Source organism: Pseudochaenichthys georgianus, chromosome 7 (assembly GCF_902827115.2).
Source record: "Pseudochaenichthys georgianus chromosome 7, fPseGeo1.2, whole genome shotgun sequence".
Classification (NCBI taxonomy): Eukaryota; Metazoa; Chordata; class Actinopteri; order Perciformes; family Channichthyidae; genus Pseudochaenichthys; species Pseudochaenichthys georgianus.
In genome coordinates this window covers 6,217,608-6,230,769 of record NC_047509.1, presented here as the reverse complement: position 1 = coordinate 6,230,769, position 13,162 = coordinate 6,217,608, and the positions used below count along the sequence as shown (strand labels likewise).

Below are 13,162 nucleotides of genomic sequence, written 5' to 3'. Positions count from 1 at the left end.
TTTGATAGCATATTTATTGACCGGGAGCTCCCCTGAAGGCCGACTTTGAGATAAATAGGGGGAGCCCAACAAAATTGTGCATATTTGTGTCATTGTTCATCATTACAGTTTCTGAATATCTGTTTCATATTTCTGGGTGTTGCCATCTGTACGCGGAGGCGCTGGATTCTTTACGCTACTTACGTTGCTATGGTTACGGCAGCGATGCCGGCGCGGTATTTGAAATGTTCATAGGCCTATTGATATTTGTTTAACTCTGGCTTTGTAATACAAAATATGGTGAAACGAAAACAGCCACGCCTCGCAGCTTTTGGATTCACAAGCAAAGAAGCGAAGGAGTCTCAAAATGACAAAGTGAACGGAACAACTTGTCTTTTAGTGGGCCGGCTGTAAGCGGCGTTGGGGTCGAGTTTGACAGCTCCACACAGAGGGCCCTGAAAAAAAAAATAGGGTACCCCGAAAGCAAATAGGTAATTCGAACACTGGGTATGACGCGCCCTTGCTTATTGAAGGAAGGGCGTGTGAGAGAGAGAGAGAGAGAGAATTGTGAATGAGAGCGTGGGAAACAGTCTCCCTGAAAGAACTTGCGCTGAGCTTCATTTAATTAATAAGAAATATTTATTGTTTACCAGTAATTGCAATACATTTTTATAAAGCTGTGTCACATTCTGTTTTCATAAATCTTATCTTACAATCCAAACAGGGCCGAGGACAGTGTGATCCGAGCTGAATTGATTAGACGTGTGAAAACATTGTCCGTGCATTTGAAGCAAGTGAATTAACCAAAAGATTTCACATTTTAGTCAACAGATCAAATATGATGAAGAAGCGCCCGTTCTTTGTAAACCAACAAAACACTTGTGATACTCAAAGATAGCTCTCCAAATAAATACATCCCTCTTTATCTACATCTGAACACAAGCATGAATTAAGCTTTTTAATGAAGAACAAAACAATAGGCCTTTACACACAGGGGACATGTTGGCCTTTCACACACTGCAATAGGTCAACATGTCTGCTGGGAAAAGGCACACTGCTCTCATATATTACTCTGAACGCAAACCGTTGATGAACACATGTGCTGAGCAGGATCACTGTACATCATGGAGGCTTTTATAACTTTTAAAAGCTATACATCTGTACTTTTACCCTGTTTATAAGTAGGACGGATATTATCTACAATGAAAACTAGCAGTTGTAAAAAAAAAAAAAAAAAACTTTTATTTTGGGGGATTAAATCTGCGCGTCAACAATAAACAGTTTGTTTTTCATAGCATCTCTAGTGTGTCCTCTTAGCAGCATTAATAATATATTTACTCAGCTTCTCTCTGCGACAGAGGCGTTGCTACAATTAAATATTTACACCGAGTACAGACTCACCAGAAAAACAAAAAAGGAGGCAGATCCTGCAGAATAAACATGAAGTCGCTGCGAAGTCTCCCCACTGCATCAGGAACGGAAGAAGCGTCTATTAGGGGTACAATCTCTCACACACACATTTCACACACATACAGATTTAGTGCCTAACATTTAAAGAAACAAGTCTCACAAACTATATTACTTTATTGGCTGGCAGTCCAGGGCTGATGGATGTTGTCATAGAGTGGTGCAGGAATGAGTTCTCGGTTATTAGTTTCATTTATTTGATCCCTTCTGGTTCCCTCGTCTCCGACCCAACGTTTCTTTTAACATGATAATGTTAGAAATAAGGTTCGTGATTAAAAAAAAAGCATGAGATGTTCAGGTTTTGCTCCAATACATTAAATAAATGGCCAATTTAGGAGCCGCCAAAAGTGCTAGAAAGTGATTAAAACGACGACTTAACGTCATCACGACGCACATTAGCGACGGTTAGCTTAGCGGTGCTAATATGCAGTCATGAGACCTTGATGTTTGTTTATATCCTAATGTTAGCGTTTTACTTCCAGCGATTGCATTTACGCTTAAAAAAATAAATCATCAAAGTGGTGTAAATATGTGGAGATTATCCTGCTGAAGAAAACTTGTAAGTATCATTAACGTGTGTTTGCCAAAGATCTTATTTTAGGCAATATTCCTAAATCCAATGGAAAAACGTGTTTTTTGAAGGTCAGCCTAAAAACATCCATCATCCCTGCAGCACTCTATTGGATCTGAAAGGGGCCGCACACTAAAACATCCCATGATTAGTTTGCTACTTCCCCATCTGGCATGTCTCTGAAGCCGCTCGAGAGGGGATTCACCGTCTCTAAAACTCCTCGTGAACATTCCTGGCGTAATCCATGAGCTTGCTGCCCGTGAAGTATTCGCTGTACTTGAGAATCTCGTCCAGCTCCAAATTGTGATTCTGGTTTTCGTCTGCGACGGCAATCATCTGCTTGGCCTCGTTCAGAGCGTTGTGCTCGTTCATCGGGTCCATGTACTCCTGTTCGGGAGAAGGAAGGGACAAGTAAGCAATCCAGAACTATTGCAATTACATCTGAAATTAAATGGCAATTATAAGTTGATTATGGAGTTTTACGAGCGCTTGCTGATCCACTTAATAATAAAAGAGTGTTTTGAAACTTCAGACAAAATGTAAAAACAATAATTATATTGAAAAAGTGATTCAAGAATCAAAGGCTTGCACAATAGCTACGGTAATGAAAAGCTTAAAGGGGCTATAATGCTAATATCAGCATGTGGTGTCTCCACTGGGACATGTCTCCACTGGGACATGTCTCCATGCTTTAATGTGCTGCAGCCTCTCTTTTCACCCTCTGTCTGAAACCAGAGCCCAGTCTGCTCTGATTGGTTAGCTGGCTGGCTCTGTCGTGATTGGTCAACCGCTTAGAGATGTCCCGCCCCTTAGCCAATCACGTGCCATGTGTTGGAGCGTTAGCCAATAGAAGCGCTTTAACTCTCAGGCTCAAACAGAGACTTCTGCTTTTTTAATTTCATTTCTTTTGTTTGATCTAAGTGTCTGTTTGCTTAGTCTTAGAGCGGAAGTGTAATTAAAAACAGTCACCCTTTCTTTGTTTTGGGAAGTTGACATTTCATTTCCTTGTAATTCTTTATTCGGAGAGACAGTGTTTTTACTACCAGTAACACAATCATCATAAACTCCAGTGAGCTGTGTTTTTAAGTTTAAGACTGTTCCCCTCTTCATCCCTCACCTCCAGTTCGGCCATGGTGACGATGCCGTCCCCGTCTGAGTCGATGACGTCCTCGAACTCCTTCTTCCTCTCCCGCACCCAGTCGTCATCGATGTCCTGCGCCTGCTGGTTCTCCACGGTGCCCACAGGCAGCGAGATGAACTCTGAGAGCGTCAGCTTCTTATCTCCGTCCTGGTCTGCACGCAGAAAACAATACACATTCGATATCTGACCTTCTGTTAACCCTACACATGCTTTCTCAATGGGCCCAGGCTATCCATCACACATCAAGTAAGGGACATTCAAATATACAGGTCCACTATTATCCTATACCAAACACATCTGCACATAGTGGCATTATCTACTACTGCTGATCACCATATGTTTATGGAAATGCTCCAATAACGGGCGGTTTTTTCTTTGAATGAAAGTGGATCGTCACCAGAACATTCATCAGCGCTAATTCTGATAATAATTCAAAAAGAATCGAATATGTTTCAGGCTCTAAAATGTGAAGATATTTGAGATTTTTTTCGTTTCATATGATAGAAAACTTGTAGGCTTTGTGTTTAAAACTGTTATTCAGACAATAACAAGGACTTTTAAATGTCCCTTTTAAACTCTGGGAACTCCTGATGGACATTTTATAATTCATCAACAAATGGAATTGCTCTGAGGAATAAATGTCAATGAAAAACGATCATTAGTTGCCGCTCACACACCACATAACTAATGTTCCCGCCACTTCATGCTGTCCTTTCTGAGGCCAAATTGCCACGTTGCATTAGCATAGCGTGTGTTTTGTGCAAAAAGCACGACCAAACCATGAAAAGACAGATACATATTCAAGTTCCTTGTTAAAAACCAGCTGAACCGGTTGAATCTGCCGTCACACGGTAGAACGAGTACAACGCAAACTGCCTGCACGGAAACAGGCCACCTTATGAGGATAGAAATGTCTGCGTGTAAACACAGCAGGCATCTAATCTTTGTATGTTTCCAAAGGACCATACAACTCGGTGGTTATCTTGTAGAACAGTTTGTTTAAGTACACATTTACTGCTTTCAGTGAACAAGCTTCAAACCCCACAGTAACACCTGCTGAGCAGCAAGCTTCAGACAACCACGGCTTAACTGGAGTTCAATTCTATACATAGGATAATACTAATTCAATTGGTGAAGCCTTGTCTTGGTATGCACCTCTGATGATCAGGGTGACTACACAAGTACACAAAGCGAACGGTGCAGCATTTGAATAAAGCTTTATAGCCCTTGAGTGTGAATAAGCCAACAACTTCCCCATGTCAACCTTAAAGGAGACATGTATTTGTATGTAGTGTCTCTACTGGGACATGTCTCCACGCTTTAATGTTCAAAAAGCTCTTTATTATACTGCCTGTGCTGCAGCTCCTCTTTTCACCCTCTGTCTGAAACCAGAGCGCAATCTGCTCTGATTGGTTAGCTGGACGGCTCTGTTGTGATTGGTCAACTGCTAAGAGACAATGTGTTGGAGCGCTTCTAGCTAATAGAAGTGCGAGTATTACATACAGTAGTGATGTCACTATGTTCGGGAAGTAAACAAAGGAGTCAAACGAAGGCGTAGAAAAACCTATATAACAGGAAAGGGAAATCTCCAAAAGCATAATAGCGCCCTTTTTAACAGTTGGTTTCCGCTGCCAACAAATGGCACACAGAACAAATTATTTAGTCTAGGAAGTAAAGACGTACCGAGGTCGCGCACAATCTCCTTGACCATGTACTGCAGCATGCCCTTGCTGTGCTCAGGGTGCAGGAAGGACAGGAACTCCTGCTCGTTCAGCAGCTGGTCGTTGGGGCTGTTGTCGGCCTGGAACCAGCGGTCCTTCAGGCTCTCCAAAACCTCCTGAGCTGCAACGGCAAGGGAAAGCATCTTAAAGTGTTCCCTGGAGATCTATCTGCAGCACATATTCTGGGACATGCTTGAAAAGATGGACGACATTTGACATCATTGAATACTTACTTTCCTCATCCAGTTTCAGATCTTCATTATTCTTCACTTTCTCAGCAATTTCCTTCTCGTTGAAACCTTTGCTGGCCAGGAATTTGACTCTGTACTCGTCCCATGTCACTTGACCTAAAGACAAAGCATGCATTCTGACTCAACAGAAACATATGCACTCATTCGGGGAAGCCTGACTTCCTGATTTGATCACAGTCAGCGTGCATTCAATGATAAGAGGGTTCTCTCTCTCACCGTTAGCATCGGGGTCCACACCACGGAAACTGTTCTTGTTCTCCACCATGGCCTCCTGGAAGTGCTCCTCCGTCTTCTCCATGATCCAGCGCTGCATCTCTTTGGCACTAACGCTCTTGTCCTTGTTGGAATCAACTCTGAGAAGATAGAATAACAAAGAAACATTAACTGTAAGTGTAGCGTTAAGTTCTTGAACATTAACACTTAAATCAGCTGTAATGACCAATATGCTTTACTGACTTGTGTCCCGTTTGAACTGGTTAGGCTCTAATACTTTTAAACATTTCGTTACCATTAAAGGTCAAATAAAGGGAATAAGGAAGGGGAGGGGACGCTATTTAAGTCATACCGAAGAATTATGATCAAGCTATTTATTGATTTGAAATACTTTATAGTTAAACCTTTTTTGTTTTTATCTCTGTTGTTTGTGTATAGCAATTTGATCATTATTTCAGTTAGTTTGATTATGGGTTTTTCTGAAGGCAGCTTTGGGCACCGTGAATTTGGGCATATACTTGTAGATGGGATCATTGCGAAAGGCACATGTTAATTTACCAAAGTGATCGTTTGAAAGAGAATAACCTGCACTAATGCCTGGACATTGGAGTTATCACTGCGTAAGATTCTCTACCTGGTGACTCAGAAGTTGTTTGAATATTGAGTTTCTTTTTGGTTTAGCCACGCTATATTAGATAAAGAAATATGAAGAGGCCTTTTTGCTCATCTCATCTCATCTCGGCGGTAACAACCTGTAAAAAGACACTAAATGTTTGCAAAGCTTGTTTTTTTTCAGCTCTTCATTTAAATACAGCTACTCTGTTGCACTGCCTCGTGTTTTTTCTGAAGTGAAACTTTGTATTCCACAATACTCCCTTCTCTTGCTCGTTCTGCATCACAAGCGTCTCGTTCAGGAATGCTGAATGACCTGACTGTGACGGAATGTCTTACTTTGTGAAAATCTCAATCAGCTTCTTCCTGTTCCTCCTCGGCTCCGAGTCCTCCTCGAATTCCTCGATCTCTTTCCCCAGGAAAACCTCCTGGTGGAAGTCCTTGTTGAGGTGGCCGTCCATCTCCATCTTCACCCCGTTCAGGTGGTCCGGGGGGAGAATCTCATTGTCGTCCTTGCCTGCCGGAGACTTTTCTTTAACCGCCGACATGTTGGCGGGCCGTGCGTTAACGTCTACGGTGAGGAGCAGGACGCAGAGCAGCAGGGACACCGACAGCAGGTTCCTGCACCACAGTTTCCTCCAGACAGCCATAGTTACCTGAAGATGGAACAAGTGTTTAGTTACGTGAGCCAAGTCGTTAAATAAAACTATCAACTAGTGAAGGGAAGATGATACCAAAGCTTCATTCCTTTTACACAAACAGTTCTGCTACAATGTGTTGGTGCTTATGTTAAAGAGGATAAACACATTTGGCAACGCCCTCTTAGGAAATAGTGGGAGGTCTTTCATCTCCCAGCCACTGGGATCCGCTGGGTTTTTGGTTGGAATCCGCTGGGTGGAGTCCTATCTGGAGTGCTACATCTGTATGTCTAATGCTTCAGGAAGCGCTTCATACAGTTTGACCATTTTGAAAGTTTTACAGCTGGCCTGATTGATCTTACATTTTCAGGATAAGAAAAGAGGTCACTTATGAGAATTATAGCGGCATATAGTTGAAAGACATTCATTTAACATAAGCAAATCTATGAGAACATGTCTATCTGTTACCGAATCATGTACAAAAGTAAAATGCACTAATTGAATAAACATTGTTTTCCATCACAACATGACTAATATGAAATGTAACGTATATAAACCTTTAAGAAAAATCACATACAGTGGACATTGGGTATACATTACACCAATATGTTACATAAGGCTTTTACATCTAGGATTTTTCAATGATGCATTATTTGAGTGAGACATGTTTCACTAGAAAGTACCATCTACATTTGACAGAAGTGATAACATTGGCTTTTGTTTTGAGCAAGGAGTTTTGGCCAGTTTTGAACGTTTTACAAACCAACAGATCTAATTATTTGCTGAATTTGAGGCCCCAAATCTCTCTTTATTTTTCTGGACAAACCGAGAGGAAGCCCTACAACTTTATAAAGCGTTATCTTCTCAACACTAGTATCAACCATAGACTGTGTATATATATCAAAGTCAGCTATGATAAAAGATAATGATGCAATATCCTCACACACTGAACTGACTTTATTGCTGCTTTCCTGTCAAATGGGATTTTCCCAAATTGCATCCCGCCCAATGGAAAATCCCGTTCACTCAACCTTTCTATGCATGTTTTCTGGAGGACTGGGAAAGTGGGAATTATGTTGTAAAACAAAGGTAGCAAAATATTTTCATTACCCAGGAATATACAAAGGAGCCTACTGTTATATCTTATATGCAAAGTCACATTTAGTAGGACAGGCATTTGGGTAATACTGGTGTTTATTGATGGAAGAAGTAAAAGTACTCACACTGTACCACACACACTGTGACAATAGTCCACTACATGCAAAAGTACTGCATTTAAACCCTTAACTAAAACTATGTCGGTATGATAAGCAGAATGAGGCAGCCTTATAGCACATATAACAACATAAATAACCAGTGGTAGGAAGTAACTGAGTACATTTACTTAAGTACTTTACTTAAGTACACATTTGAGGTAGGCCTACTTTACTTTGTGTGCCAATTTTGTACGTTTTACTCTACTACATTTATTTTTACAGATGTAGTTAATGGTTACTTTAGAAATTCAGGTTTTGACACACACTACTTAGGAAACGATTTAAAAAATCTATGATTATATTGGAATAGATAAACCATCCAACGTTATATTAAAGTCACGAAAACCATTAGTGGGTTAACAGACGTTTTTATGGTAACAAATATTTCACAGATCAAACTTCTTAAATGTGAAGATTTGTTGCTTTTGCTCCAACATATTTTGAAGGAGTTATTTTACCCCTAACACTTTAAGTACAATTACCTAATCGTACTTAAACTCAATTTAACTCAAGTACCATTGTTAATGCAGTACTTTAACTTGAAAATGAGTATCTTTACAGTGTAGTAATACAGTAATACTTTTACTCAAATAAAGAATCTGAATACTCACTGTAAATAAATCAGTTTAATAGGTAAACAACAAACTTGAACGCGTCCGTATTGATGTGTACGGAAACCTGACGTGTACTTTGAACGCAACACAACTTAGCTGTCAAACCTTGACTTCTTTAGTTCACGTAATTGTGTGTAACCTTAAATCAATACCAGCAGCTAGTCGCGTGCTCTTGAGTCAATTATCTGTAAATTAACGTAAACAACGATTAGCTTCGTGACGTCATACGAATTATTTTTGCAGTGCAGGTGAATCTAGGCTAAAGATGCTAACACAAGCTAACAAAACAAGGTAAATTAACACTATCTGGATTATGTGAATAGTATACAAAGAGAAAATGAGACCAACCTGTCAAGAAGGAAGACCAACAAACGATACAGTGAGTAAAGTTGAAAGGACTCTGTATGTTTAGAGGTAGCTAGCTGGCTAATGTTAGCTGTACTTCCCCGGTCACAGACCTGCAATTTCCAGTCAGCTGTCAGAAACAGTTCCTGTACACGTAGGTCTCCCCCCCCCCCGACAAACACTCCCCCACCTAAATGTGGGTCGGATCTAAATAATCCAATGAAGAGACGCGAGGTAAAAAAAGTCCTCTGAGATATTCCAGTTGGCGTTAACTCGAACAAGCTGTCAGTTGAACCGGTTCCTGGCTAGATGCTAATGTAGCTATATTAGGTAAGGTGGTCATATTTACATGTTTAACTTCCGGGTGGTACTTTCAAAATAAAACCAATGCTGACCAATGTAGTCAAGATTCAAGAAGTTCCAAGTTTGTATCCAAGTTTTATGTGGGAATATAAGTGAATGGTTGACATTGCTAAAACAAATGGATATATATTTAAAATAAATGGTAAGGTTATAAATAGCCCACATGTTGAAAACATAGGTAGGCCTAACAGTTATGGTAAATGCTTAACAAAGTAAAAACTTGGATAAATGGTGTAAATAGCACATGAGCTGTAATAGAAAACATGCAATAGTTGGAAACATTACAGAACTTCAATTTCAACATAACAACTTGAATGTATTTTATTTTGAAGGAACATATTCACAATTCCCGACAATGTTCTGTTTACCTGTGGAAGACTTGACTGGGGTTAGATTCAGGAATTTTGACTGACGTGCCAGCGGAAACAGGAAGGGTTGCAGCAGAGAATTGAGCCATACTGGAAAGGTACTGTTTATTTGTTTGCACTGCAGGCTGCTGCCTCTGGATGGCACTGTGTTCAAATCTAATAATATCAAGTGCAGGAAAACGCAGTCTAAACGTGCAAGATGTGAAGTGAAAGAAAAAAAACCCTGGTAGCTAACATGTTATTTATTCTAGTAAAAGTATGAGAGGGCGGAATTCCTTGTGGACAAGTGAGCTGATTGCAGGAACACCCAGACCAATAATTTGTCCACATCAGTCATGTATTATTTTCTAATAACCTGCAATTTACAGTGCTTCAAATATTAGTACTTACCTCAAACCTTTTTTCCTAACAGAGAATTTAGAAAGTGAGACTTTGCTGAACATCAACACAGAACAAAACATGTTTACACTGTTGTATTTGGCAGGATCAGAGTTTTTTGGCACGCTTTTGAAGCAGCAGATTTCACAAGACCTCGAGGTCATAAAAAAGTGCATTTCTATTTCTTGCCTGGATGTAAACACAGGACTTTGGTAAATATGAACCCCAAATGACAGACACTCTCAGGCAGATACACAACTTTTACACACACAACTTGTCTGCCAAAGAACCTCTTCTGTGTGAACATTTCACCTATGAGATAAAGCAGAGCTGAATAAGCCAGTGAGGTTGCCAACAGGGAGAGAAACAGAGAGAGGGAGTGGGAGAAGGGGGAGAAAGGGTGATGATAAAACTCCACTGTGAGCCCTCCTGAAAGCTCAGTCGGAGCAGAGGAGCAACTCAGACCAGAGGGACTAGGAAACAGAGAGCTACCAGACAACACATCACTGCTTTCTGACGTGAAACTTGCACATGGCTTGATGCATTGTGGGAGATTTAGCACAAGTAATTTGTGTCTGTAAAGTCTTGTGATTGCAGTGAGGAGTCCAGAACAAGATCAACACTTGACCTTATCATCTCCTCTTGGGCTTTTTCTTCACTCTGCATCCCCCGCAGGCTGCATGGTTTTCGGACACTCATCTGCAACTTCTGGTGAACATTGCCAACTTTTTTATGAAGCTTTTCCACACAACTTTACTGGAGACTGGATCCACTGCTCAGCGTGAGAAACAGCAGGAAAGGGGGGAATATTGCCATCCATCTCCAGCCCACCCTCAGCTTTTGGACAACCCCTCCTCTCTGCCTCTTCTTTTGCCCCCTGTACCCCCCCCACTCCCTCCATCCCTCCCTCCCTCCTTCTTCACCTCACCCCCCAACAGAGCAGAAAGCGTGAAAAATCTCACTAATGGGTTTATTTGCTGTCAGATCTGCGCCGATCTGTCATTCCCTTGGACCATTCGACTTGACAAATTTCATAGTTGAGTAAGCCTCCTAGCTTTCTGGCTAGAGTTATAACACAGTGCCCCTGCAACGCTGGCTGAGCGCTCATCAAGAGGGATAGCGGCGGCGGCAGCAGTCAGTCTGACAGTCTTTTGGACGGGGAGTCCCTGAAGCTGCATTCCTACAGTCTCCTCTGAGTGTGTGAGCCTTGTGGGCATCCTCAGCTTGTCCGTTCGCAGGAGATCCGGGCGGTTTCTGCAGGGATTCTGGTGCTGATTTGACAGAGTGTGAAGATGAGGTGTGGGGCTGGGCCTCTGGCCGTGGTGGCTGCAGTGTTTTGGACTCAGTGTTTTCTTCTGCATGGGGTGGATGCCAAGAAGGAGAGAAAAAGGCCAAAGGAGGTCACACCACAACAGACAGAGACCTTCAACGCTACCATGTCCAACAGCGAAGAGGTCGGTGGAAGCGTCAAGGTAAATCTCAATATTAATCTGATATGTCAGCGTGTTGCATATCTATTACATTCTATTACATTCTTCATTATGATGAAATTGCACAAGTGTTTGGAGTCAAGCTGCAGAAATGTGAGATATGTGCAGATTTCTTGTCAGCACAGGCAATATGCGAGGCAAATTAATGATGGCAAAGGTAGAAAGCTTTGGACAGACAGGTGTGCCCTGCCGGGTCAAGCTTCAGACAGTTAGACGGGGCAAAATGTGTGAAACGCCAAATGGATGACTTCCGAGGTATGCCAGGAATGTGGACATCTAAAGGCTGATCAATGCATCAATTAGTGCGCGCCGCGGGTGTCTCACACCAATTTCCCGGCTTAAGTGAACAAATCAGGATGTAGGAAAGTCACAAGTATCAGGCAGAGGGAGATAAGATTAGATGCAATAAGATAAGATCATTAATTACTCTGAAAAAACCTGTTACGTTGACTTTAATCAAATGTATTATGTCAACAGATTTCACACAAGGTTAGTTGAAAGCAATAATATTAAGTTTAAATAAAAGATATTAGGTTCAACTTAATATTATTGCTTTCAACTAACCTAATACAGTTATGTGAAATGTGTCTAAGGTTTTCAGTCTAGAAGTTGCTATTTTCCAGAGAGAAGAATGGAAAAAGTAATCTATAAAACCAAAGTTGTTTTCCTTAAAAAACAGCAACACTGCATTAAAGTGGTTCAATTCATTATATAAGCAGGAAATACAATCATAAACCAAATAAATCAAGTTGAAAAATAAGAAATAAAAATGTTTCCCGAGAGAAAAATGGAAAAAGTCATCTCTAAGTAAAAACCAATGTTGTTAAAATAACCTCCAGCAAAACTGAATCACAGCGGTCAAATTCATTTTTTAAGCAGCAACAGTTGGCCCCTGTTCTTTATTGGTTTCTTGCTGGTGTTGCATATTTGCGAGGGTTTTCCAACAGGCTATTTGTTTAGCGTCCAGCCCACCCATTATGTTGGCATTCTCATATAACTTTTCGCTGCCCTATATACCAGCGCTCAGCTCCGACCAGCCGCCGGCCTCCAACCGTAACCTTCCCCGCCTCAAAACCACGCGGTGAGGTCTCCTTTGTATCTGTACGAACACATTGTAGGTGGCTGCTGGTGTTTATTTGACTTGGTTTGGCCCTGTTAAAGCAGAGGCTATGAAGGATGACCTTGTGTCAACCCTCAAGTCTGATGGAGACGCACCCCACTGAGGGGGGGCCGGGGCTGTCTTCACACACTATTTCCAGTGGTGTAATGTAACTAAGTATATTAAAGGGGACCTATTATGCAACTTGTTCATGTCTCTTCTACATCAACATGTGTCCCCTCTTCTTCATGTCTCTTCTACATCAACATGTGTCCCCTCTTCTTCATGTCTCTTCTACATCAACATGTGTCCCCTCTTCTTCATGTCTCTTCTACATCAACATGTGTCCCCTCTTATTCATGTCTCTTCTACATCAACACGTGTCCCCTCTTCTTCATGTCTCTTCTACATCAACACGTGTCCCCTCTTCTTCATGTCTCTTCTACATCAACATGTGTCCCCTCTTCTTCATGTCTCTTCTACATCAACATGTGTCCCCTCTTCTTCATGTCTCTTCTACATCAACATGTGTCCCCTCTTCTTCATGTCTCTTCTACATCAACATGTGTCCCCTCTTCTTCATGTCTCTTCTACATCAACATGTGTCCCCTCTTCTTCATCCCTCTTCTACATCAACATGTGTCCCCTCTTCTTCA

At 41.3% G+C, this 13,162-nt stretch overlaps 2 protein-coding genes across 3 annotated transcripts in view; one reads left to right on the top strand and one right to left on the bottom strand.

Moving 5' to 3' along the window:
* Positions 1-599: 599 nt before the first annotated feature.
* Positions 600-9,101, bottom strand: sdf4 (stromal cell derived factor 4). 2 transcript variants are annotated; one of them, XM_034086592.2, is made up of 7 exons: positions 8,922-9,101; positions 6,295-6,611; positions 5,347-5,483; positions 5,113-5,226; positions 4,842-5,000; positions 3,135-3,310; positions 600-2,404 (listed from the first exon to the last, which is right to left on the bottom strand). In XM_034086592.2, the coding sequence occupies exons 2-7, from the start codon at positions 6,603-6,605 to the stop codon at positions 2,228-2,230; spliced, it is 1,074 nt and encodes a 357-aa protein (XP_033942483.1). In that variant the 5' UTR covers positions 6,606-6,611; positions 8,922-9,101; the 3' UTR covers positions 600-2,227. The 2 variants fall into 2 exon arrangements, with proteins under 2 accessions (XP_033942483.1, XP_033942482.1); XM_034086591.2 differs by having other exon boundaries at positions 8,812-9,100.
* Positions 9,061-13,162, top strand: part of c1qtnf12 (C1q and TNF related 12) — a 30,327-nt gene continuing 26,225 nt past the window's right edge. The window contains exons 1-2 of the mRNA XM_071203713.1: positions 9,061-9,138; positions 9,504-11,389. Of these exons, the coding sequence (XP_071059814.1) occupies positions 11,210-11,389 (180 nt within the window). The 5' untranslated portion in view covers positions 9,061-9,138; positions 9,504-11,209. The remainder of the gene's footprint in view (positions 9,139-9,503; positions 11,390-13,162) is intronic.